This window comes from Alexandromys fortis, unplaced genomic scaffold (genome assembly GCF_014885135.2).
Source record: "Alexandromys fortis isolate MF-2015 unplaced genomic scaffold, M_Fortis_MF-2015_v1.1 scaffold_55, whole genome shotgun sequence".
Taxonomy (NCBI): domain Eukaryota; kingdom Metazoa; phylum Chordata; class Mammalia; order Rodentia; family Cricetidae; genus Alexandromys; species Alexandromys fortis.
In genome coordinates, this window is record NW_026067936.1 from 56260 (window position 1) to 83319 (window position 27060).

A 27060-nucleotide genomic window follows, 5' to 3' on the forward strand; every position below is an offset into this window, starting at 1 on the left:
AGGCTTGGCCGCATTCTTGGCCCATATTCTTCCTGCCCTCCTCAGCCTCAGCTCTACCGTTTCTAGGTCCCCAGGGACCATCAGTACCCCAGATGGAATTACTGTCACCAGGAAGGCCTGACGAGCGTCAGCCAGGAGCTCCACTACGTAGGTTCCTTGTATTTGTTCATTAGGGTTTTCTCCTGCTATGATGATGTTGACTCGGTACTAGGTGGTGCACTTAGGGATTCGTTATTTAAGATCACTTTCTCTTGCCAGCCCTGTCTTCAGGACGGCAAACGCTGGACTAGGCAGCTTCTAAAGTCCTCTCATACTCCAGTGTCCTGAGATTCTCCAGCTCTAGGAGCCAGGACAGGAACAAATGCGTGGTTACGAGCTATTTGGTGTAAACATCAACCTCAGATGCTTCAGTGAAAACCACCTGCAGAGAACTTGGCACCGGGAGGACGTTTTTATTCAGTTGAGCCTGAGTGGCCAAACCTCAAAAGAAACACAAGGGAGATAAAGGGAGGACTGGAGAGGAGGATCCCATGTAACTGAGTGTAGACAAACCCTATAAAGTAGCACCTAGAGAAAGACGCCCAAGGCTAGAGGGCCTTGCTCTACGTCCTCAGCCACCAGAGTGACAGATGCCCTTAAAAGTAAAACTCGAGGGCACGAAGGACTCTAAGATGTGTTTATGTCTTTTGCTATATGGACCTAGCATCAAGCTGCCTTCTAAATTTTCTTCTCTGCACCCATAGACGAGTGTGTCTTTCTCTTTTAATCAGAAAAATTCCTTTGTATGCAGATGGTAGTTAACACAAAAAATTTCAACCAATCAGAATGCAGTGAACAAGTATCTGTGGAGTGCTTACCTATGAATGGACCATCTGTATCACATTGCTTCCCCTCCACGCTCAGAGGACCAAAAGACTGTCAGAGCCAGAGGTTCGGGAGGCTAGGGCAAAGCAGTGTCTTCTGAACCTGACAGGATACTGCTCTCATCAACTAATGGTAGCAGGGGTTCCTGCACAAACTCAAGCCAGTCAGCATTCCTTCGTGGAGCAGGGAGGAGTTCCATCGTGGAGTGGGGAGGAGTTCCATTGTGGAGCTGGGAGAAGTTCCATCATGGATCTGGGAGGAGCTCCATCATAGAGCGGGGAGGAGTTCCATCATAGAGCAGGGGCAGTTTGCCTCCTGAATGTGGTCCTTGTGCTCCGTGGGATGGCCCATGTCCATGTAGATATGGGCAGCACAGAGAGGACACGGTGGGTTATAAAAACAAAAAGACACAAATATGACAGGGAATGGGTGGTGGCCGTAATCCAGCAGGAGCTATATATAGTGGAGCGGAGGGTGAATATGACCAAACTACATCGTATACATATGTGAATTTCTCAAAAGATTAATAAAAATACAAGGTATTTTTTTAAGCTCTTGGTCTGACCACCTCAATCTCCCCTCCCCGCAAAAATTGCTATTTCTTTGAACTTTCTGCAGCTTTTCTGATTGGGATTCTGGGTGACAGCGTTCCAGACCTTTGAGTTACACCACAGATGAACAGCGGGTAGCTTCCCAGAATGAGCTTTAGAATTGATGCTGGAGTCACCCATCAGGGCGATAAGTTTATCCCAACACGCCCATCTCAGACTCTTAAGTGACAGACCCAGGTTTAAAATAGCTTCCATCTGTTGTACTTTGGGAATGTCCTCCTGCTGGATGTAAACGCTGATGAACTGGATTGCACCTTCAGGGTTCTTACAAGCAGCAGTGAAGACGTGCCGTCATGGAAAGTCTGCTCTTTCCCCAGGGAGGATGCAGTAGTCTGAGTGAGAGACGTCTCTCGTAGCTTCAGGTGTTTGGATATTTGGTCTCCGTGATGCGTTTGCAGAAGTATAGGAGGTGGGGCCTTGCTGGAAGAAGACATCTCCTGTAGCTTCAGGTGTTTGGACATTTGGTCTTCATAACGTTGTTTGGGGAAGTATAGGAGGTGGGGCCTTACTGGAAGAAGTCAGTTGTGGGATGGATGGGCTTTCAGATTTCATTTCCAGCTCGCACTGGCTGCTGCGTATTTACGGTAAAAGATGGGATTTCTCAGTGTCCCGCTCCTGCGGACTCACCCTGATCTCCACCCCCAACACCAAGTTAGACTCTCACCCCTCTGGGATCATAAGCCGAAATAAACTCTTCCTTTGTAAGTCTCTTTGGGTCATGTTTTATAACAGCAAAGTAACTAGTACAGGACAGAGCCCTTGGCTGGAGGAAGTCGAGGCCTGGCCCAGCAGCTGTCTCCTCGCTCTCCTGGGAACGGGGTTCATACAGTGTGTGTAACACGTACTCTAAATAGATTCTCTCTTTGCCTCTTGATGCCATTGCTTCAGACTTGCTCCTTGGTGGTTGGACTAGCTGTTTTTAATTTTTTTATTTTGGTGGTGGTGGTGGTGGTGGTGGTGGTGGTGGTGGGTGAATGTGGAAGCCAGAGGCCAATTCAGGGGACTTTCTATCGGTCCTGTTTTTTAATGTGTGTGTGTGTGTGTGTTTAGACAGGGTCTCACTCTGTAGGCCTGGATACCCCTAGAACTTGCTATGTAGACCAGGCTGACCTTGAACGCACAATGATACTCTTGCCTGACTCCTGAGTGCTAGAATTAAAGGCATGTGCCACCATGCCCCATGTTCCTTGGCTTTCGAGACAAGGTCTCTCACTGGAACCTGAGCTCAGCAATCAGACCTGACTGGCTAGCCTCCCTCTGGAAGCCTCCTGACTGTGCCCTCCAGTGCAGGGGTTATAAGCATGAGCCATCACGCCTAGCTTTTTACGCAGGTGCTGGGAATCAAATCGCAGGTCCCTGTGTGCTGTCTCCCATCCCTAACTGGCCAGCCGTCTATGGAAGCAGCTCCCTTTCATGACACCGGAAGACTAGGGAGTGGGTAATACCTACGTGTGGGAAAGAGAACCTGCCGGAAGGTCTACTTTTTGTGACCTGGATTATATTGGATTAGTTTTAATTTATATACAATAAAGCGCATCAAATTTAAGTGTATACTTTGAGTTTTGAAAAATGTGCAGTTTGTAATTGCTACCAGACTTAAAATTGAAGCCAAGTGTTTCCTGTGCGGACAAGTGTCATCATGCCCCTTCGCTAGACACCCCGAGATGAGCCTGCTGGGTGTCTGGTCAGCACTTGCTTTGCTCTGGAAGGAGCTGCCGGGCTGTCTACCTCTGCGGCTCTTCTGTCTTCTTCTCCTGTTTCTGAGACAGGGTCTCGGTCCATTTCCCTGGCTGGCTGGCTTGGAACTGTGCCCCAGCTAGGGCTCCACCATCGTGAGTAATTTTTTCCCCTTAGGGCCCTTTAGCAAGTGTTTTCTTAAATCTCATTCTCTTTACTTCCTTTCACCCCACCCCACCCCCAGGAAGTCCCCGTCCCTTACAGCGTCTGTGTCACTCCTTAGCCAGAGAAGAAGCCGTGGATTGAAACTGTGAGAGGAGGCCTTTTCTAGAGGGATTTGGAATCCTCAGAAAACCTCGCGACTCCCACAGGGCTGGGGCAGGGCGCGGAGAGGCACTGAATGAGAAAGACCTTGCCGGAAGGGTTTGTGTCCTTACCCTCTTTCCTTTGTCTTTAGTGAAGTCATTTCCTGCCAGCTGCTTGAAGCTTGCCACAGTTACAAAATACTTTATATTGTTAGGTTTAGCTTCACACTGATTTTGTAAGAGACATGGGTGTTATCGTCAACCACATTTTATAGAAGACCAAACTGGCTTAGAATATGTGAGTCAGCCGAGGTCTTCTGCCATTACTAACAGAATAATGATGATGATAATAATAATAATAATGAAGAGGAAAAAGTAGTAGTAGTAGTAGTCATTTGGGGTCATGGTGTTTTATCACAGCAAAGCAATTAGTACAAGACAGAACCTTTTGCTGGGAGAAAGTCGAGGCCTGACCCAGCAGCAGCTGTTGCCTCGCTCTCCTGGGAACCGGATTCAGAGTGTGTGTTAACGCATCCTCTAAATAGTTTCTCTCTTTGCCTCTTGACGCCGTCCTTGGTTGAACTAGCTGTTTTCCTACTTGCTAATGGCTCTAACCGATGCCGTGCTCTGGTTTCTGCCTTGCGAGCCCTTGGTGGTTATGCACAGTCTCCCCGCTTCCCCAGCTAGTCACGGAGATGAGTTGCCAGAGCGGCGTAACCAGTAGCTAACCAGACAGGAATGGGGATGGAGTCCTGCCAGCAGAGCCTGTGCTCTTCCCCTTCCCTGCAGAAGAGACAAATGTTCCCTTTTACAGCCTGGGAGAGGAAAGAAGTGGCAAAATGTCAGCAAACTGTCCCCCCCACCCCTCTCCAGATCTCCACCTCCAGTGCCAGGTGCCATCTTTCATCTCCTCTTCAGACTATTCATATTCTTGGCTCCCGCCGAGGAAACATTCCATCTTCCTGTTTCTGCTGCGTCCTTTGCCGCTGTGTTCCCGGTGCCCCGAGTCTGGTCTTGCATTTGACTTGATTATCCTGCCCTTTCTTCTTTCTCCTCTCCGCCATCCATTCTTGCTTTCTTAGTTCTGCTTCTATCAAAATCCCTCTGCAGGCTCCTGTGTTCCCCTGACTGCTTTGCATGTTTGTAAATATGCTGTTTTAACTCTGTTTGGGGAAGGAGATGGAATCTGTGAAACATGGCAGTACAGGTGTGAGAATCTAAGCTCAGTCCCCAGCACTCATAGGAAGAACTGGGCAGGGAGGCTTACATACGTAACCCACTCTCTGGGTGGGCATGGAGGTTGAGAAAAAAGGATCCCATGGGTCTGCTAGCCAACTGGTCCATCTCCAGGTTCAGTGAGTGACCCTGCCTGAAAAAACAAACTAATGGTAGAGGGGCTGGAGAGGTGGCTCTGTGGTTAAAACATGGACTACTCTTCCAGAGGACCAGGGTTGGAGTCCCATCACCACACAGTAGCCCACAATCCTCTGTAACTCCGGTCTCAGTGTATCCAACACACTCTTCTGGTCTCCCTGGGTACCCGGAGCACAAAAAAATGGTGCACAGACAAAACACTCATACACGTAAAATAAATAATTATAATAAAAAGATTTTTTAATATTGCAGAAAGCCATTAAAGAAGATACCTCATGTCAACCTCTGACCTCCACAGGCACACATACAGACTTGTGTGCACACCATATACACAACACACACACACACACACACACACACGCACACAACACCCCAAAACTATCTCAGAACCGCCCAGTGACTTCCATTCTTACTTTCACAATTATACAGTTACATTTTAAGGGCATTTTGGTTTGATTTGGTTTTGACTTTTTAAATATTTATTTTAGATTTATTTATTGCATGTGTATGCATATCTTGTCTTCATGTATGTATATGTGTCATCTATATGCCCGGTGCCCATGAAAGTCAGAAAAGGTCCTCAGGTCCCCTGAAACTGGAGTTGTGGGTGGTTGCAAGGCACCATGTGGGTGCTGGGGACTGAACCACACAAGCACACCAAGTGCTCCTGACCACCACACCTTCCCTCCAGCCCCAGGGCTTGACTTTCCAAGACAGATTGCCTGTGTAGCCTGCACAAATCTTGAACTTACTAAGTAGCCCGAGATGCTCTCAAATTCGTTATCCTCCTACCTCAGCCTCCCAAGTGCTAGGTCCCATGTGCCGCCTTTCCCTGTCCGTTACTGTCAAGGATTCTGGAGTGTGATGTGGATGCTGGCATGTGCCATTCAAGAGTGATGTGACTAGAAACTCCTCAGGACAAGGTCTGCGTCTGAAGTGCTGAAAAGAGGCACCTGCTGCTGCTGTGCTGCTCTATGGAGATGCCAAACACGAATGTTTCATTTTATTTCATTTACTAGGAAAAGCTAGCAATTTTTGTGTTTGCGGAGTCTGAGTCACCATTTGTGGCAGAGTCGTTAGACAACACATCACACCGTTGAAAAGGTGGGAACCTCTCTTCATCTGAAGTGTCAGAACGCAAGATTCAGTTTCAGCTTTCGGTGAAAGTAGGTAGCTCTTATATTTTTAGGGAGTGGATGTGATGTTTTGGGGGCTTTATTGAAAGGAAATTGGGAGATCAGTTAAGGGTCCTCTACAGGAGAACCTGTCTTTGAAAGAAAGCTTTAACTGAGTGAAGCCCATGACCTTTCATGTAGAAGTGGTCAGAGACCACAGTAAACTTGGTGGAAAGTAGGGGGTAGAGGGCCGGTCCTTGAGAACTGCAACTACCACACTGCGGTGCACAGCTGTGACGCCAAGTCTTCAAGAGGGTCACACGCCCAAGGTCCCCTTGGCTACATGTGAGCTTGAGGCCAGCTTAGGAGACAGAAGACCATAACTCAAAAAAAGAACTTAAAAAAAATAGTGTATATCTGCATCTATGCATGTATTAAAAGAAAATAAAAGTTGGATGGCGCACGCCTTTCATCCCCCAGCACTCAGGAGGCAGAGGCAGGCAGATCTCTGTGAGTTCGGGGACAGTCTGGTCTACAGAGTGAGTTCCAGACCAGCCAGGACTGCACAGAGCAACTCTGTCTCGAAAACCCAAATAATAATGAAATAAAAGCTAGGTAGGGTGGCTCACTCCTAATCCCAGCATTCAAGACCAGTCTGGTCTACATAGTGAATTCCAGGCCAACCAGGGCTATATAGTGAGATCCTGTCTTAAAAATAAAATTGTGTGTGTTTGTGTGTGTGTGTGTGCACATATAAACTACAAAAACCTCTCGTAGTACTGCGCACCCCCCCCCCCCCCCCCCCCCCCCCCCCCCCCCCCCCCCCCCCCCCCGCTCCCATCTGCGCACTATTTGCTAGAATCCAGTTTGCAAGCTTCAGGCAAAGGGCTGGAGGTTGAGGAAACACACGCAGAGACAGACCGACACACAGACCTCCAATCACTGGTACAAAGCCCTTCTTTAATAGCACCATGGAGGCTTAAATACCCTGCAGTCAATGGCCAACAGGTGAAAATCCCAGCCTCTGATCCTCTAGGCAAAGCACAGCTTCTAGTAACTTCAATTAGAAGGCTCTAGCAGGGAAGAGCAGCTGAAGGCCGGGACTCAGTTGGTCCCAACATCGTAGTACTCCGCTGCAGGGACCTTCTTACCCAAACCTTGTTTTCCATAAATGTGCTTGGGGCCACAATTCCTTCACATTCCTGGTTTAAAATAGATGTGAGTCTGTCCAAAAGCAGCCTGAGAATGTTTGTCTTCACTTACATACATGCAGGCAAAACACTCATACATATAAAAAAAATCATTTTAAAAAAGATATCTTTCTCCATCTTCTTTTTATAAACTCCACTGTCGGTTCTTTTTATAAATTGCCTTTACTTCATATCTAAGCCTCCCCGTTCCAATATTAAATAAATATCTAGTTGTATCTTTTCTTAGTCTCTTTAGAGTTCAGTTTTTACTTTTAAAACTCATTTGTTTTGATGTCAGCTAAGGAATATAGCTCTTCTTTTTAAAGAATTTATTCTGTGTGCATGACATTTATGCAGTGCCCTCGAAGGCCAAAAAAGGCATCAAGTCCCCTGGGCCTGGAGTTACAATTGTGAGGCAAATGTGGATGTTAAGGGTTGAACCTGAGTTTTCTGGGAGAACAAACAGTGCTCTTGGTTGCTGAGTCGCCCTCCCGCCCCTGAGTCTAGCTTTTCCCTTTCCAGATAGCCAGTGCTGAGTTGTCTCAACATCATTTATTGGCTGAGTCAATGTTTACCGATCTTCACAATTCTGCTCTCCGGCCATCAGTTCCCTCTTATGTAATACCTCAGCAGATCTCCACTGCTCTGAACTTGGACATCTATAGTTCTTAGAAAGTTAACATTTGGCTGTCTGTGTGGCATCATCTGGCTCATCATGGTCTCAGTTAAAGAAGCCTTACCATCTTCTCCTGTGCTCCAGATTGTGGGGTTATTTCTTATAAGGTTTGTTTTGAATTGTGTGTGTGTATGTCTGCACGTTGGTTTATGTGCTTGAGTGTAGTACCTGAGATGTCCAGAAAAGGGCGTGGGATCCTCCAGAGCTGGTGCTACAGGCAGTCTTGAGCCACCTGACAAGCTTGCAGGGAACCAAACTTGTGCATTCTGCAAACGCAATGTAGACTCTTAACCACTGAGCAATCTCTCCAGTCAGTAGTGTGTTTATTTGTACATTTTGTTTTGTTTCACTTGAGATTAATAAAAATAAATAACAGGAAAGGGGAAAATCCAAAGTGCTTTGCTTGTCCTTATAGATACAAAGTATCTTGAAGATGAGAGAGATTGTTTAGATTACCTAGAGTGGTGATTCCGTCTCCTCAGCCCAGCACTTACCCGCCATGAGTACAATGGTTAGGGCATGAACACGAAGGTGAAGTCATGGTAAAGTCTTGATGGTAGTGGACATAAGAAACCTCAGTAGAAAAGGGAATCTCTGGGCTGGAATTGGTGTCAAAGGTAACATAAGAAAATGACTAATTTCCCACCCAAACAAAGCAAAGGACAGCCATTTGGCATGTCACCAGCTACTCTCCCCAATGTTCTGGTGATTTACTTCTTTGTGCAGCATGTCCAAGAAAGCCTGTCACCAACCCCTCTCCTGTCACTGAAAAGAAACCACCCAACAAGGGAGAAAGCCACTTAGTTGTTTTTCGTTCCAGCCCCTCTTAGCCCAGGGCTGTGAATGAGGCTGCCTCTTTCCCTTTATCTGCCCGTGTTCTAATCCAGCATCCTTATGGTCGGCTTCTGCACACAGCACAGAGTTTTCTGCCCACATTGACACTTTGTCTCCTGAGCAGATTGTCCTCCACACCATGGCCAGGATGGTCTTTTAAAAAGTCCTGTGTTTGGACTGGCAAGATGACTCAGCAGCAAGTAAAGTTACTTGTCCCTAAGCCTGGTGACCTATGTGTGGTCCCTGGGATCCACAAAGTAGAGACTCCGACTGGTTGTCCTCTGACCCCCTCCTGACCCTCCCTGGCATGTGCACTTATGCATCATAAATAAATAAATATGTAAACACACATGTATATATGTATATGTGTTTTGCATACATATATACATGTGTACATACATATGTACTTTAAATTGGCCCCGCTCGGTTGTCATCGTGTTTTCCCTCCTCCTTGCCTGCCCCCAACCTGCTGTCCTTCCCACCGTGAGAACTGACTGGAATAAATGCCTCCCAGGGTCACAGAGGTCATTTACCCTGCCGGATCGCAGAAGCCCTTCCCTGCCCTCAGAGGAGGACGTACTCCAGGTTCTCCTGCGGTACTAGTCAGCAGCGCGGAATCAATCTTACATCGTTTTTGATTGGAGTCTGTTTCCGCCACTGTGCCGACAACCCCAGCTGGGCAGTAACCACCATTTGTCTCTTACTGCATTGCTAACGAAGGAGATGCCCTGCAAAGACTGGCTGGGTGACCACTTTGGCTTATAGCCTGCCCGAGATAGAAGGCAAGGTTTCACTTTAAAAAAAAAAAAAATGTTTTAAGAGAAAGAGCAGTGGTCCCAGTTTTGTTTGTTTGTGTGTTTGGGCGTGTGTGTGTGTGTCTGTGTGTGTGTGTGTGTGTGTGTGTGTATTTCAGGTTCCCACAGAAGCCAGAAGAGGGCATTAGGCAGCCTGAGGCTGGAGTTGCAGGTGGCTCACAGACACCTAATGTAGGTGCTAGGAACAGAACTCAGGTCCTCTGGGAGAGCAACAAGTGCCCTTAACCGTGAGCCGTAACTCCAGTGCCCCCCCAAATCTATTTTGATTTTCATCTACATATTAATACTAATCATATTCATAAACTCTCTTTCCTTCAGTAGGGTGTTATTTTCTGCCTTAAAGCAGCCTTCCATTTGTCTCACGTAGAACCTACATAGAATAACCATCTTAAACTATGGTAGGATATATCAGTATGTATTTTGCTTGATTTTATAACTATTGCATTTTATATATATAGCTCAATATGTTTGTAGGCTTATTTATTATATGTTATTTTCTCATTTGAGAAGCGTGTAACCACAAAATACATTTTGGAAAGGAAAGTTCATAGATTATACCACTAATATCAGTTAGTGTGTGTTACCTTTTAACCTCCCCCTACCCCCGTGCTAGGGATTTAACCCCGGGTCTCATTTGTGCTAAGCAAGAATGCTACCAATGAGCTACATTCTCAGGCCTCTTTTTGGTCTTTTTGTGTTAACTTTTTATACTGCCATAATCAAACTGTATATTAAAGAATTTGTATTCTCTTTTCTCCCACCCATGCCTAACTGGTGATTGACCAAAGTGCACACCGCCTGGGAGATGAACCTTCTTCATTCTGCCCAATGCAATGAGCACTTAGGAAAGGACACATTGTTGGGCTCCACTGTTTGTGCCTCCCACCACACAGAACAAAGGCAAATCTGATTCCTTGACAGTGTTTTAACAGAGTAATGCTCCCAGCCCTGTCCAGGTGTGTTTCTTGTAGTGTCTCCTCTCCTGGGAGACAGAGCAAAACTTGTCTCCACTTCCTCGCTGTTTTCTCTGTCCATTCAGTAGTAAAATAATCATTTACTACATCCTGGAGTTGCAGCACTGGAGGTCTCTGTCATCTAATGGGAGAGCACAGGCCACACCTCCTAACGGATGGATGAGTGAATGAATGAATGAATGAATTGGGTGATAGTTGGATTTTTTTTTAGAGGGGTGAGTGAGGTCGTAGAGGAAGGGGTGCTCTTCTGCAGGATCAGGACAGCATCCAGAGTGTCACAACGGAGCAGATTCCTAAAGGGAGCAGGGGGGAGCCGTGGGGGCTGTTGGGGGGGGGATGGAGTCATCAGGCACTGTGTTAGTTACGTTCCACTTTGCTGTGGAAAACACCGCGATTGCATTTAATTGGGCTTATTAGAGGGTTAGAGTCCATGGTGATGGCACAAAGACATGGCAGCAGGAATTCTCCAAGAGTGGAGAATTCACAGCTTTACCCGAAAGTAGAAGACAGCAAAGCAAGCCTGGAATTGTGCCAGTCTTTCTGAACCCTGAAGCCCACCCTAGTGACACACCTCCTCCAACAAGGCCACGGTTCCTTGTCCTTCCCAAACAGTTCCAGCAACAAGGGACCAAGTGTTCAGACGTGAGCATATAGGGGCCGTTCTCAATTCAAACCACCACGGAGACCGAAGAGCTGGGGTGAGGGGTGACTGGGACCACAGCGGTCAGGGGTGGGTGGTGGGTGGTGACCTTAGCCCAGGGAGGTCGCTGGTCTGTCCTGAGAAAGACGAGAGACAGTGGCTAGTGACCAGCCTGCCCTGGCCTGCTGCATTCTCTGTTTTCTGTGCCCCTCCTCTGAGGCTCAGTAGTTTTGCCTTGGTCACCCCCAGGAGGAGTAACCTTGTTCCGGAGTTTGAAGACACGTCTTTCCCACACGTCAATGTCAATGAGCTTCTCCCTGTACTGTCACATAGTGAGATCACACAACCTGTGTTCCAAGGAGCCAGGACATTCCAAGCATTTAAAAAACAATATAACTTTGATGTATTCTTTATCTGTTACTCATTTGAGGAAATCGTTCTCTGAAAACAGTGACCAAATATATTTTTCAAACTGCATACGATACTTCATCTCAAATGGCGTCCTGTCGATCTGTGGGTATTAAACAATCTAGCAGCCAGCTTTGTATTTTATCTTTTATTTCTGGTTGGTTTGGAGGGGAGACTAATTATAATCTTCCTTGAATTGCTTTGTGGTCAGGTCTGTCGCATGCTAAAGACAGATCCCATTAGCAGGCTTTAAACACTTCTGAAAAAATTACCTGTTACAGGTACTCAATAGTGATTGATTTCTTTGTTCTCTTTCTATAGGAAGAAAAATCACAGCTTTCCCAGGCTGGGAGGAAAAATATGGAATGTGCTGTACCACTGAATGAACACAACCCAATGAACTGTACTGCCCATAGTTCCGAAACCAGCAGCTAACAGTTTCTTCAGACTTCAGCACTGTCCAGCACTTTCCAGACCAGACTCGCTGTTTGCAAGAACTCTTGGCCTCCCGAAGTTAGCAACCTCAGACTTTGTTTATTTAAAATACTTCTGCACAAGAAAAGTACCCCAGAGCCCATTCTCCAAAATGGCCATGGATGGGTATCTGTGGATGGTCATTTTGGGTTTTATTATTGCTTTCATCCTGGCCTTTTCAGTTGGTGCCAATGACGTTGCCAACTCCTTCGGAACCGCAGTGGGCTCTGGCGTGGTGACCTTGAGACAGGCGTGCATTCTGGCTTCGATATTTGAAACCACGGGCTCTGTGCTGCTGGGAGCGAAAGTAGGGGAGACGATCCGGAAGGGCATCATCGACGTGAACCTCTACAATGACACCGTGGAGACCCTCATGGCTGGGGAAGTGAGTGCAATGGTTGGTGAGTAGCTCTGCCCTCGGCTCCCTCTGTCCCATGGCCGTTCCTATGGGGGAGAGGGGGTGGTCCTACGTTTTAACTGTCGGGAAGCTGGTTTAAATCTGTGCTTACGATACAATTTTCATTGCCTGTGCTTTATGGTTTTTACAAGCAAGCATCCATTTTCCTCAAACTTTTAGCCATTTAAACATATACTTGAGCCTCTGGATACCACGTGTAGAATATTGCTTTGTTGTTTTAGGGGAAAAAAACATATATTTATATACATATCGACATATAAAATAATGACTGTGTTTTAAATCTTACCTATAACCAAACTTGAAAGTTGATTTATATTCTTATAATGATTTTCATTGTGTATGATGGAATGTTTCAAAAATGTAGCTATAATAAAAAAATATTTAGGAGTTTGAGTGTGCCTCTGGACTAAGACCGCTTGCCTGGCATGCATGAGGCTCTGAGAACAACCCTCAGAACTACGGTAGAATACTTGGGGACAGTATACTACAGCAGGATCCTTAGCATGCTGAAGGCCCTGGCCATCTCCGGTACCAAGAAAAGAAAAGATTGATTAATTTAACTTTTGATGTTTCGGTTTACAATTTAACCTGTAGTTTCCTAATAGCCAAGTAAAATTGAGGGGTTTTTTTTGGTCATTAAGGCACTGTTTCTCAACCTGTGGGTCGCGACCATCTGAAGGTCATATGACCCTTTCATAGGATTGCCTAAGACCATCAAAAAAAAAAAAAACCCAGATTATGATTTTATAACTGCAGCAAAAATTAGTTATGAAGAAGCAGTGAAAGTAATTTTATGGTTGAGGTCACCACAACATGAGGAACTGTATTAAAGGGTCGCAGTGTTTGGAGGGTTGAGAACCACTGCATTAAGGTGTCGTGAGAAAGGGCTGTTGAAACTACGGGGGGAATAGAGAAACACTGACAGGTTCAATCCTCTGTGGAGCCCCGCTCCGACAGAACCTTCTCCGGGAGTCTTGGCACCTAGGCGATGCCATCTGCGCCTGCGCACTGAGAACTGTGGCAGCCTTGGAGGAGCTGAGCAGTCTGTCCCTGCTGCGGTTTCATAAGCGGCGTAGCTTGTCCACTTTTCACTTTTCCCACCCGCGGCCTTTGGCTCCTTATTCAAAGAGTAAAGGATTGTTTTTCTTCTTAACCTCAACTAGAATTTGGGTTTACCAAGGCAATTTGAGGGTTTGTCTGAATAGCACGATTGTTTTGGTTTCTCTCTTCTCTGGGTTTGTTCGGGGGTGGTGGTTGCTTCTGCTGTTTCCTTTCTGGTTTGTGGTTAGATGAACTGGAGAGCTCCTTGGGTTGGGAGTTTGTATGACCTGATTTTAAAGACTGAATTCCATCTGAACATAACACGACAAGGTCGCCGGGCTGTGGTAGTGCACACCTTTAATCCCAGCACCTTAGGAGGCAGAGGCAGGCAGATCTCTGTGAGCTCGAGGCCACCCTGGTCTACAAAAGCTAGTTTCAGGACAGGCACCAAAGCAACACAGAGAAATCCTGTCTTGAAAAACCAAAATAATAGTAATAATAGTAATAATAATAATAATAATAATAATAATAATAATAATAATAATAAACCATGACAAGGTTTCTGTTACTGACCAAGTCTGTTGAGAACCCCAAATCCTCGCTATCTGCGCTCCTCCTCAGCTTTTCTCTTCCTCTCCTGCTCTGTCTTTTCATTCTCAATCCGCGTCACTCTGTTCTGTTCTAACTGGTCCCCAGACCTAGGGCCTCTGTGCTGCCTAAAAGCCTGGTGTCAGAGGTAAGTGGGTTGAGTAGAAGCTCCTCTCAATGTCACCTAAACTTCCCGAACAAGCTATTTTTTGAGACCCTTTGCTTAGCCCTGTAGAAAATGAACCCACTTCATATAAAGTCAGCAATGCTTCCAAAAACCTGAGAATTCAAATCTGGGCATCCGCTCATGGAGATTCTACACAATGACAGGACAAACCATTTCTTCAAGCCACCACAAGAAGGGCACGAAACCGTCAAGCCTCCTCACCCTTCACTTCCTGTTCTCACACAGCACCCTACCCTTCCTCATGCCCACCCTTCACCCTCATGTGACCCTGAACCTTTGTTTGCCTTCTATTTAATCTTCCAGACACCACTTACTATCTCAAAGGAGCCTGTCTCCCATTTTACCTGAGTTTCTTTTGATACCTTTGTTCCAAAGCCCATCCGTTTTCCTCTTTGTAGGATGTCATTATCTTACATTTTCTTCTTGATGTCCATGTGACCCTGTATCCCTTCAGCAGTTCCCAGGGGTCGGGTGGCTCCTGTCCGCTGGCTGCCCCTGTGCCACCATGCCTCATCCTGTCTTCCCATGATCCCACCTCTCACTGCCACCTCTAAAGTCAGCAAGAAAAATGATGCAGCACTTGGGAAGGAAAATTCAGTCTGCGTGCCACAGGGCGAGCTCAGACCATCCTCCGGCATCACCAGGTTAACTGTATAAGAATATTACAAAACCATAAAGTTTATACTCTTACATTACAGTTCTGATCGAGGACACCCGATCCTGACTCGGGTCTTAGGTGTAAGGCAAACCAGTTGTTGCTGATCCAGGTCACAGAGCCTAGGGAACTGTCCAGAGAAAGGCGGGTGCTACCCTGGCGACTTGACCTTACGGTAGCACATGGCTGATTCCTTCTTCACTCAACAACACTTCAGAGATGTATATGGCGCCACCCCCAGCCTCCACTCCAAAGGTCAGCATGCCTGGCCTTCGCTGGAGCGGCTGTCCACTTTGCCTCACCCTCTAGGACCTATGTGGCCTTAGATGAACCTGCGCCACTCAGCTGTCTTTGAAGAAAAGGCCAGGGGGTGCTTAAGGACGCTGCTACTGCCAGGCAACCTGATTTTCCCAGTTAGCAGTGGGGTTAGTGGTAGTCCACTTTATCAGCCTGGCCTTTTGTTGTCGTTCATTCTGTTTGCCCTTCTTAGCAACGGCCACTGAAAGGGATGACTCCCAGCTGCTAACTCAGTGTTCCCTGCCGTGTAGGGCCTGCTTATGAAAATGGCTTCTATGACCTACAGCCTAGAAAAACATCAAGAGTAGAACACAAGGCCAAACTCAGAGCTCCCAGTAATATTGCAAACAAGATCTGAGAGCAATGCCCAACTTCAGGTTATACCCAGTTTCAGGTTAACTATCTCAGTTTTGTTTTTCACATACATGTATGGCAAAAGTCAAGGGCCGTCAACATGTTACTCTCTTACATGGACTAATATGGCCTGTTAGCTTGTCTCTAGCTTGTCTCATTATGGACCACAAGACAGAACAAAACTTCCTCCCAATATATTGCCTCTTAAAAAATTTTTCATGTGTAACATCTTAGTTGCTTGCTCATCATAACCAGACTTTCCAGCAGACTCACCAGTGATGGCTGGTGATCACTCTGAGTGACTTTTGTCAGGAGGTTGGTGTTTTGTAAGAAAACAATCCATAGAAAATTAAACTCAGGGTGTCTTAGTTAGGGTTTCTATTTCTGTGAAGAGACACCATGTCCTTGGCGACTCTTATGAAGGAAAGCATTGGACCTTGCTTACAATTCAGAGGGTTAGTCCATTATCATCATGGCAGGACCAAGGCAGCACCATGCAGGCAGACATGGTGCTGGAGAGGTAACTGAGAGCTCTGTATCTTACACAGGCAACAGGAAGTGGACTCGGACACTGGGCATGGCTTGAGCATATGAGACCTCAAAGCCCGCCCCCACAGTGACACACTTCCTCCAATAAGACCACACCTCCTAATAATGCCTCTCTCTGTGAGATTGTGGGGACCAGTTGCATTCAAACTACCACGCCGGGACGTGATGTTGTAGATACCCTCCCCCTACCAGGCATCCAAGACGCTGTGTTGAGTATCTGGGGTTTTAACTCATCTTTCCATCTACAGGCTCAGCTGTTTGGCAGTTGATCGCATCCTTCCTGAGACTTCCAATCTCAGGAACTCACTGCATAGTCGGCTCTACCATAGGCTTCTCCCTTGTGGCAATCGGTACCAAAGGCGTGCAGTGGATGGAGCTTGTCAAGATTGGTAATTGGCATCTTTCTTTTACCTTTAGCAAGTAAAGTTTGCCTCCTCTAGAGTAAGTTTTATTAAAAGTTACTCTTGCAATACTTTCCCCTCAATGATAAGGGTTAGAAGACCAGTATTGTATAGGCAGGTCATGCATTTCCTTTACAATTTCCGTTACTGGGGCAAGTTCACTGTTACTTGTCAGTTTTAGCTAGCTCCATGCTTAAAATGTTACAGCATCGTCTAGCTTTTGAAATCAGTTATTTTTTATTTATTTTGTTTTATATGCATTGGTGTTTTTGCCGTGGGTGTTGGGCTCCCTGGAACTGGAATTACAGGCAGTTGTGAGCTGTCGTGTGGGTGCTGGGAACTGAACCCGGGTCCTCTGAAAGAACAACCAGTGATCTTAACCACTTAGCCATCTCTCCAGCCCCCTGAAATCAGTATCTTATCTGTCCTGGCCAAGCAGAAGAAACATGAATTTCACTGAAATCAGCATAGAGTTTGAGAAAGACTAGAGCTAGGCCCAAGTGAGGCAAAGCCTTAAATCCAAGAGTCAGTGTTTAAGGTCGTGGGGAAGCCCAGATAAAGCCACTGCTCAGGTCTGCCCCCTGGAGGAAGCACTGTGGTGTTCCTCCCCACAGTGGTCCATCTACACTAGACAGTCTCTGACAGCCCTCTCAGGGCTCACTCAGAATGGACAGTGCCATCGCTGTCCTGCAGGGAGTTCATTCGTAAACTGAAGCTAGAGCTTGGGAACCAGCGTAACCAGCCGTATGTGAGTGTGTTTGGGCCTGGGGACTGTGCATGAGGGAGGGCTTGCTGGGCTCTGACGCTGGCAGACAGTGCTGGTAATATGTGTTCATATAGGCAATATATCGATCGCTTCCTGTGGTAGTGTTTAAATATACTTGTGTGTGAATCTTATCCCTCACTGGGTTCTTTCCCAATCATTCAGTGGCTTCCTGGTTTATATCGCCGCTTCTTTCCGGCTTCATGTCTGGTGTGCTGTTTGTGCTCATCAGGATGTTCATCTTAACCAAGGTGAGTGAGGCTGAAGAGATGACTCAGCAGTTAGGAGCACTTGCTGCTCTCGCAGAAGATCCAGGTTCAGTTCTCGTCATCCCCATGAAGTCCACAACCTTCTGAACTCCAGTCTCAGGGTTCCAGTGCACTCATCTGACCTCCATGGGCTCTGCGTGCCTACGATGCACGTAGACACGTGTAGGCAAAACATACATACATATTCTAAAGGTCAAACAAATAGCATTTAAATAGGGCTGGAGAGATGGCTCAGTGGTTAAGAGCATTGCCTGCTCTTCCAAAGGTCCTGAGTTCAATTCCCAGCAACCACATGGTGGCTCACAACCATCTGTAAAGAGGTCTGGTGCCCTCTTCTGGCCGTCAGGCATACACACAGACAGAATATTGTATACATAATAAATAAAATAAATAAATATTTAAAAAAATAGCATTTAAATAGCATTCTAATAGCTTAGAGGTAAGTTCATCATGGACACATAGCCAAAGCCTGGAATTAGAAATAAACATTGCATTTCACACAATATTAACTTTTAATAGCTGAAGATTAAGTACTATGCCCTATTAAAAGAGTTTGAAGATCGTAGCACATGTAAAAATGTTTTCTCTGTAGAACGGATTTACTGTCATTGTGCATGGGGACACACATGCCACGGCATGCTTGTGAAGGTCAGAGGACAACTCTCAGGGGTCACGTGACAGGTAGACATGGAACTCAGCTCGTCATTATGAAAGAGCAAGTGCTTTACCTTCCGAGCCGTCTTGCTGTCCCCGTATAAGGGGATATGGGTGTTTTGCCTACAAGTGTGTCTGTGTAGCACATGTGTGCCTGTGTGTCCACACAGGGCGCTGGATTCCCTCGAACTGGAATAGAGACAGTGGTGAGCTTCCATGTGTTTGCCGGGAATCTTCCTCTGGAAGAGCAAGCAGCCAGTACTCTTACCCACTTCAACCCTGCTTTATCTATTTTGATATAGTTAAAATGTGTCTAGCCAGAGAGTCATTTAAAATCTGCCATCCATGCTGTGTTGGCTGTCACTTGACTCTCTAGACTTCCGAGGGGAGAGAGCCTGCAGTTGTTGAGGTGGACTGGCAGGTGCAAAGATGAACTCAGCCACGTCAGCCCGTGTGGCTCCCTAACGCGCTGGCCACAGATGTGTTGGGGAGATGGCCTCAGCCGAGGCAGCAGCTCGCACGGTGTTGCTTCCCTGTAATCAGGACCCCGTCTCTTCGTTTATGCTGCTGCCAGATGTTCTCGTCCTGACACCCACTCTGCTCCTTGTCATGCAGGAGGACCCTGTTCCAAACGGTCTCCAGGCGCTTCCTCTGTTCTATGCCGCTACTATAGCAATAAATGTCTTCTCCATCATGTACACGGGAGCACCAGGTGAGACCCTCCACGGAATCTTAAATTAGGAGCGTGTAATAATTTAACATCGTTCACTTGCTTTGTAGCTAGCATTGGGGTTGGTTAATAGCAAGAAGCCCTGTTCCTGTTATCGTGGAGTAAAAACAGTAATAAGTGCATTTCCTCGTTTTAAATACCAAGAAGATGCATGAAATACAAAAACAGCAGGCTCTCAAGATAAACGGAAACCCCAGTCTGCCATCAGCCACATAGGCTGCCCTGGCAGCCGACTGAAATGCCACGTCTTAGAGCATGTTCCCGTAGCCGCGGAGGCAAGAGGAGGGCATCACACATGTGGTCCAGCTGTCGAGGATCGACAGCTGTGAATACAGAAATTCCCAGGCATTATCAAACCGTTAGCCCTGGACCTAGTGATTTTCTTTTCAGAATTACTCCTTTTCTTCCTGTTCTGATTTGGGTTGGGGTAGGGAAGCATGGTGGCATGTACCTGCCATCCCCCTGCCATCCCAGCCCTTGGCCTTGGTTAACCAGTTTCAGGCGAGCCTGGCGATACAATAGCTTGCCAAAAAAAGAAAAATGTCTTTGTGTGTGGCTGGTCGGTCCTTCGGAGTCGTGACCACTCCTGTGTGAGTCCTATAGAAACCTGAAGTAATAATCTTTTCATACACATTGTAGCTTAAAAAAAAGCAAGGCTGGTAATGATTGTTGGTGATAAAACAGCCCCTGACACATGCTGAGTTTGTCACGTGCCGGGCACCATGGGAAGTGCCCTGCCTCCACTGTGCATCCTTTTAAGAAATAGACTTTGATTGTCCTTATCTGCGCATGCTTTGTCTCTCTACATAGCCCTGGTTGTCCAGGAACTCACTATGTAGACCAGGCTGGCCTCAAACTCACAGAGATCTGCCTGCCTCTGCCTCCCACGTGTTGGTATTAAAGGTGTGCTCCCACACACCTGGCCTTTGGATATAGTCTTGCCTGAACAGTTGCCTGCCCAGAGGCCAACTCTGGGACTGGGACCATTGAATGAGCACTAACCCACAGCATCCTTGTGTAGATTTTAATATTCCTAACAACAGGTGGCTCTGAGTATTAAGTATATAGAAGATATAGACTATCAAAAGTATTGGAAGATTGGTGGCTCTGAGTATTAAGTATATAGAAGATATAGACTATCAAAAGTATTGGAAGATTTTTAAAGAGAATTTAGAGAAAGAATTTGTAATAGTCTGTATGTGCCAGGTTGCCTAAGGTGTCTTACATGGCAGTAAAATGTCCTAACTGAGACACTGGCGTCCTAGACTAGGCTCCTGGTTTAATTCTGGCCCTTAGCCTTGCCGGCTACTGTAACTAATCCTGAGGATCGAGTTCTCATCTTCAGAGTGGCATTGGTTCTGATCGCTCCATCTAAACATCAGCTCCGTGGATGTATACGCGTTCTTACGACTAACCGGTGAGGGACTCACACCTCAGTGTCTCGTCACCACATGGCTCCATTTCCCCCGGAATAATCCTCTGCCAGCAAGATGGCTCTCTTAGCCAAGATGCAGCAAATACATAGGAAGACGACAAATCAAAGAACAAGAAGACGGGCAAATGTAAATAAAGACTAGAAGGCAGAGAAAGAATGCAGTGCCATGACACACAGTGACACACAGTGACACGCAGTGACGTACAGTGACATGACATACAGCTCAGGCACAGTGAGGCCACAGGCTAACCGCATCAGCATCCCGTGAGGTGACAGAAATGCAGGTTGTCTGCTTTGTCTCTGGGCCTGGTGCTCTGCAGTCTGTGTTTCCACAGGGGCCTCACGTGACAGTTGAGGGTCTGTAACACCAGGGACTTTTCTGTTTTTCTCTATTGAGGCAGGATCTGTCTGTGGTGCCCAGCTGTTCCAGAATTTCTGAGATTAAACGATCCTCCTGAGTAGCTGGGAGCACAGAAGTGAACCACACCTGACAAACAACTGCTTCTGCCATAAACATTTACTTCTTTATGGTTCTCACGTGATGAGTGCGAGCTCTTAGAAAGTTCTCGCTGGCAATCCCCACTCCATCTGTGAAAAGTGTGTGTGTGTGTGTGTGTGTGTGTGTGTGTGCGCGCGCGCGCACAGCACACGTGGAGGTCAGAGGACAGCTTTCAGGGGTCACCCTCCAAGGCCTCTCTTGTTTCTGCTGTTGCACAGCTACCCCAGGCTTAGCTGGCCTGGGAGTTGCTGGCAGCTGTCCTGGCTGCACCCCGCCCCCACCTCTCTGCTGTAGCATGGTGGGATTCCAGATGCTTGGCCTTGCAGCCTGATTTTTTATTTATTATTTATTTATTTTTATGTGAGTTCCTATATGGGACTCAGGTCGCACAGCAAGGACTTTCACGTCCCCACCCCTGGCCCTGCTCACTCTTCTGCAGCAAGTGAATGCCCAGACACAACCTAGCCTGGCTTCTGAATTGTCTAGAGCAAAGCTCTTCTTGAGGCATGAATGCCCCAGCAGCTTCCTCCCGTCCCCCCCTTCCTCTTCCTCCTCCTCAGCATCCCTCTTCTCGCCCCCCCCCCACTTCCTCCTCCTCCATCTTTGTTTCGTTCCCCTTCACCTCCAACTCTCCCAGTTCTAGCTGCTTCTTATCCAAGCCCAAGGAAGTCAGCTCCCAGGAAGCTGTCAGGCCCCCACAATCTTTATAAGGAGGCCTCTGGGCTCCACGTGTGCTGTGGAGAAGCAGAAGCCGCCGTGACGGCTAGCACTGAGGTGACGCTGTCTCCAGTCCCGTCAAGGGCTGGATTCAAAACTAAGTTCTTTACACGTGCCTTTCCCCCACCCCAGCACCAAAAAAAAAAAAAAAAAAAAAAATTTACAGATGCAGCCTAGTCTGAGAAAGCTGCTGCTATATTTTTAAGATTCAAACTGTAGAGCAAAATTAAGAAGCACCATATTTATTTCAAAAGCATGGCTCATTTTCCTGAATTTCCCAGCATTCCTTGTCCATGCATGGTTCTTCTGACGCTTTAAAATGTTGGTCTAAAATAAAGCAAAACCTAACAATAGCATTGTTTACCATTTGAGGAAGGATAACAAGGAGCAGGGAAACCTGTGTGTGTGTCTGTGTTCACGTGTGTATTACTATGGGACGGTGTCCACATCCATTGTTAAACGACAGTTGAAAGCACAGAAGAGAGTATGTAGTGTAATTATGGTTCTGTTAAGTGAACATCTTTTGTTGAGGCAGGTTCTTAAGTGTGTAGCCTTGGCTGGCCCGGAACTCGTTGTGTAGATCAGGTTGGCCTCTAGCTTGCAGAGAACCATCCACCTCTGCTTCCTGAGTGCTAGAATTAAAGATGTGATCTCCACTTCCAATGGGAACGAACTAATTTTTTTCCTACGTTGAATTTTTTTCAGACCATATAGTCTGATCATTGTTTCCCTTCCCTCATCTCCTCCCAAATTATTCCCCACTTCCCCCTCCATCAAACAAACAAACAACAAAAAAAACACAAGAAATACAGATACACACATACAAACAAACAAAAACACACATTCACACAAAGTAGGAAATCATAATATACAAGCAAAAGACCAGTAAGGCAAAAAATGCCCAAACAAAGCAATGAGACCCCCAAAATTACAAAAATACCATTGAGTTCATGGGTGTGGCTGTGCTGTTGTGTGTGGAAGACACTGTTTCCTTGGTATCTTCCATCCTCCATGGCTCTCACACTCTTTCCACCTCCTCTTCCACAGAGTTCCCTGAGCTCCGAGGTACAGAGTGTGATGGAGACATCCCATCAGGACGGATGGTCCCTAGGTCTCTCCCTCTGCACACTATTCAGTTGTGGGTCTCTGTGTTAGTTCTCGTCTACTGCAGGAGGAAATTCTCTAATGACGCTAGAGGAGGCACTGATCTATGGATGGAGCAGAATGTCATTTGGAGTGATTCTATTGCCTTTAGCAAAATATGGCATTTGGTTTTCTTGTAGACCCGTGTCTTATCTAGTCTCAGGTTCTCAGGCACCTGAGCAGTGTCAGGCGTGGGTTCTGTGCATGAGGCCTTAATCCAATCAGAGAGTGGTTGGTTACTCCCGCAGCTTATGTGCCACTGTGGCACCAGTGTATCATACAGGTAGGTCACCATTGGAGAGCACAGGCTTTATAGCTGGGTGTGCATTTCTCCTCTGGTAGTGTGCTTGCCAATACCATGGACACTAGTCAGTAGGGGGTAGAGATTCTTGTTAGATATCAGTTTGCACGTTCATGTTCAGTGAAATATGTAGGTGTCCTCTTCAGCATCGGGGTCTTACCATTAGTTTTTGCAACCAATAGCCTGAGTTTGGAGGTGTTTCTATGAGGCCCCCTTTGGCCAACAACTCAATTAGATATAACCCATTCCTGGATAATAATAGAGGTTTTATTTGGTGGAGAGAGATATCTAGCTGGGCCATTGTCTCCCCCATTATTTGATAACTCCATTTAGAGTTCTTTCACACGTGTATGCATTTTAAGAAGCTTCTACTGTAGTTGGCTTCCATATGACCCCCTCCAATGGCCCTTAGTGTTAGTTGTCCTTCCCTGCCTTCTCTCCCTTACCCCCCTCTTCCAGCTCTTAGCAACACTTTACGCATACCTAGAAAATGCCTGGAAAGACACACAACGCATAACCTCCTCCTTCCCCTGAGAAGGGTGATAAGAACATTTTATATTTGTACATCTTACAGTTCGCTGTAGTCATGATAATATTATTTTTAAAGGCTTGTATCATGTGCAAAATTAGAACCAAATGCCTGCGTTGAGTCAGTGCCAAGGAGAGCCGTCAGGAGGAGTAAGCAGGGGAGACGTAGGCTGGTCAGGGCCAAAGCTTGCTAGTTCTAATGTGTTTATTTTGTAGATCCTGTCAGTGATTGCCGTATGTCAAAGATGAGATGCAAGACAAAATGATGGCAGTGAGATTATTAACAGCTCTGCCATTTCTTCTTCTTTGGGGGGGTTTGGAATAGAACCAGAATGTTCGAGGTAGCACCAAATTGCCGTTGATCGTATCTTCGTTGTTTAGAGGCGCAGAAGATGAGAAGCCATTTAGTAGTGTGAGCTGAAAGCAAGCTCCAGGCTCACATTGCCGGCTCCTGGCAGCCGCTTCTGGCTGAGTGAGCACAAGCCATTCAAGCTGTGCCCTACTTTGTCCCTCCACAGTGGGAAACAACCGTGGTGCCTGGTTACCCCCTGAAGTTGTAATTATTTGAAACAATTTGAGAGCCTTGCCAGGAAGACAATCCAATGAGAAGCACTTTCTCCAAATGTTTGTTATATACGAAGCAGCCCCAAGTATTACATTTAAAAGAAATATTTTGCCGTGTGTGTGCAGTGGTTCAAGCATGTTCCTCGTTTTGTTTTTATTGTTCTTGAGACAGGGTCTCATGACATGTAGCCCGAGATTGTTACCCTCATGGTTTATTGAGCTGCTCTGGGATCAAGTCCGTGGGCAGAACTGGAGAGGACCTGGGCTGGGCTGGGCTGCCAGCTAGCACACTTAGCCTGCGGAGGTTTTGAGTCCATGGCTCCCTGCTGTCCCTGGACTTTGGGAGTGGATTCATCTAAATGTCTAAACCCCAGAAGCCACCTGCTAACCATAAGCAAGCCAGGGAGGTCTGTGCTTTGTTTTTGCTATTTGTGAACATTCCTGCTGACCTCCTGTGTATGTTCCTCGCTCTGGAACCTCTTACCAGTGTAAAAATGCATAATAATGCGTGGAGTAACTCTGAGCTGATTCACTTGTACACAGCAATTAGGGCAACATCAGTAAAGCTTAGCTTTCAAATTTAAAATGCTTCCAATTTGCACAAATGGCATTCTTAATTATATATTTTTAAGTTACTGTATATTATTATATTAAATATATATTTAAAGCCAGTAAGTTGTATATATATATTATTACATTATATAATATATATGTGAACTGAAACGTGCCCAGGCCTCTGGCTTCCCACCACTGTTTCTGGTTCACACATTCTCTTGGAAGCTTGTGACCAGGTGAACCAATCGCTGCTGTTTCTCTCTGAGCATAAGTAAGCAAACGGTGCGGCCAGCTGGGTGGAAAACACTGGGTCTCATCTCTGCAGAACTTGTTCTAACCGCCGATGGCTGCCTCCTGTGTGTGACTGTGTGTAGCTAGTTTACATCTCCGTGACAATGCATGCAGTGGCTGGGCTAGAAATTCCTACCATTAGGAATACTGTTGGGGAAGGGGGCGGAGAGATGGCTCAGAGGTTAAGAGCCATGCTGCTCTTCCAAAGGACCTGAGTTCAGTTCCCAGCACCCACATCAGGTGTCTCACAACCTCCCTGTCTTAATTCGGTTTCTTTTTTTTTTTTTAATTGATTTTTATTGAGCTCTACATTTTTTCTCTGCTCCCCTCCTTGCTTCTCCCCTCCCCCTTCAACCCTCCCTCAAGGTCCCCATGCTTCCAATTTACCCAGGAGATCTTGTCTTTTTCTACTTTCTACTTCCCATGTAGATTAGATCTATGTAACTCTCTCTTAGTGTCCACATTGTTGTCTAAGTTCCCTGGGATTGTGGTTTGTAGGCTGGCTTTCTTTGCTTTATGTTTAAAAACCACCTATGAGTGAGTACATGTGATAATTGTCTTTCTGTGTCTGGGTTACCTCACTCAAATAATGTTTTCTAGCTCCAGCCGTAATTAGGTTTCTTTTGCTTCAGTGAAACACTGTGACCAGAGAGCAAGTTGGGGAAGAAAGGGTTGATTTGGCTCACACTTCTACTGTATTGTCCATCACTGGAGGAAGTCAAGACAGGAACTCAAGCAGGGCAGGAACCTGTAGCCAGGAAGGGTACTGAGGCCATAGAGGGGTGCTGCTTACTGGCTTACTCATCATAGCTTGCTCAGTCTTTTTTTCTTCCTTCCTGCCTGCCTGCCTGCCTGCCTGCCTGCCTGCCTGCCTGCCTGCCTGCCTGCCTGCCTGCCTGCCTGCCTTCCTTCCTTCCTTCCTTCCTTCCTTCCTTCCTTCCTTCCTTCCTTCCTTTCTTTTTTCCGAGACAGGCTTTCTCTCTGTAATAGCTGTAGCTGTCCTGGAACTAGCTCTTGTAGACCAGGCTGGCCTCAAACTCACAGAGCTCTGCCTGCCTCTGCCTCTGCCTCCCAAGTGCTGGGATTAAAGGCGTGCACCACCGCTGCCTGGCTTCATCCTACTTTCTTATAGAATCCAGAACCACCATCCCACGGATGGTACCACCCACACGGAGTTCTCCCCCATCAGTTATTAATTAAGAAAATTCCTACAGCTGGATCCTATAGGGGCATCCTTTCAGGTGATTCTAGCTTGTGTCAAGTTGACATGGAATTAGCCAGGACAACCCTGTGACTCCAGCTCTAGAAGGATCCAACATCTACAGGCACCCAGACTCACATAAGTGTACAGGCGCTCACAGTGCATGCTCACACTGCCATACACACATATTCCCACATGTGGATAGACGCACGTGCACACGTGCTTGCTCTTATGATTGAAGAAAAATTAGAGCTGAGGTAAGAGAGTCATGTATAGGTGTTCACGTATGAGCATGGATGTTAAGTTCCGGACCTGTAGATATTTCTGAAAGGCACCTGTTATTACCCCCAGGGCAGAAAACAGATGCAGTTCCAGGCTGAGCTAGGGAGCCAAGCATGCTGAGCACAAATGATATCACTAAAGCACAGGCACTCCGGCCCTAACTGCTGCTCACTGCAATGCTGACTTTCGTTGGGTTTGCTGTTTCTTAAATTGACATTTTGAGGAAGAGTTATATTTGAAGGGCGGTGGCCTCTAAAGAAACTCTTACTTCTGTAAGGTCTTTCCTTTTTCAGTTTAAAGTTTTTTTTTTGTTTCGTTTGGGGGTGTTTTGTTTTATGAGACTTTAACACAACAATTCTGCAGCCTTCACTGCCCTGGTTCTGGGATTACAGGCATGTACTACCACACCCAGAATTCTCTTTGTCTCTAAGAGGTGCATGCCTGTGACCAGGGTATAACAGCACCCGTTTAAAGCAGAGCTGCTGGCCCTTGAGCAAAGACCCAGAGAGGCAGCACAAGCCCACATCATCCACAGAGCCGCCATTTGCCACTACTGAGCAGGGCCATCTGTTAGGACATAAAACAGCAAGTGGCCATATTTGCCTGATCAGCTAAGATAATGACACAACATATACAGAGAATAGTGCTATACAAAAAAAACTTCCTACCCTGACCGTGCCC

General features: G+C 46.5%; 1 protein-coding gene across 5 annotated transcripts in view; it reads left to right on the forward strand.

Moving 5' to 3' along the window:
• Positions 1-27060, forward strand: part of Slc20a2 (solute carrier family 20 member 2) — an 89439-nt gene that overhangs the window by 49416 nt on the left and 12963 nt on the right. For 4 of the 5 annotated variants that reach the window (XM_050146672.1, XM_050146674.1, XM_050146673.1 and 1 more), the window contains 4 exons: positions 11805-12358; positions 16295-16435; positions 17376-17461; positions 18749-18845. In XM_050146672.1, coding sequence (XP_050002629.1) covers positions 12070-12358; positions 16295-16435; positions 17376-17461; positions 18749-18845 — 613 coding nt within the window. In that variant the 5' untranslated portion in view covers positions 11805-12069. The remainder of the gene's footprint in view (positions 1-11804; positions 12359-16294; positions 16436-17375; positions 17462-18748; positions 18846-27060) is intronic. The other variant, XM_050146676.1, reaches the window with a different exon arrangement.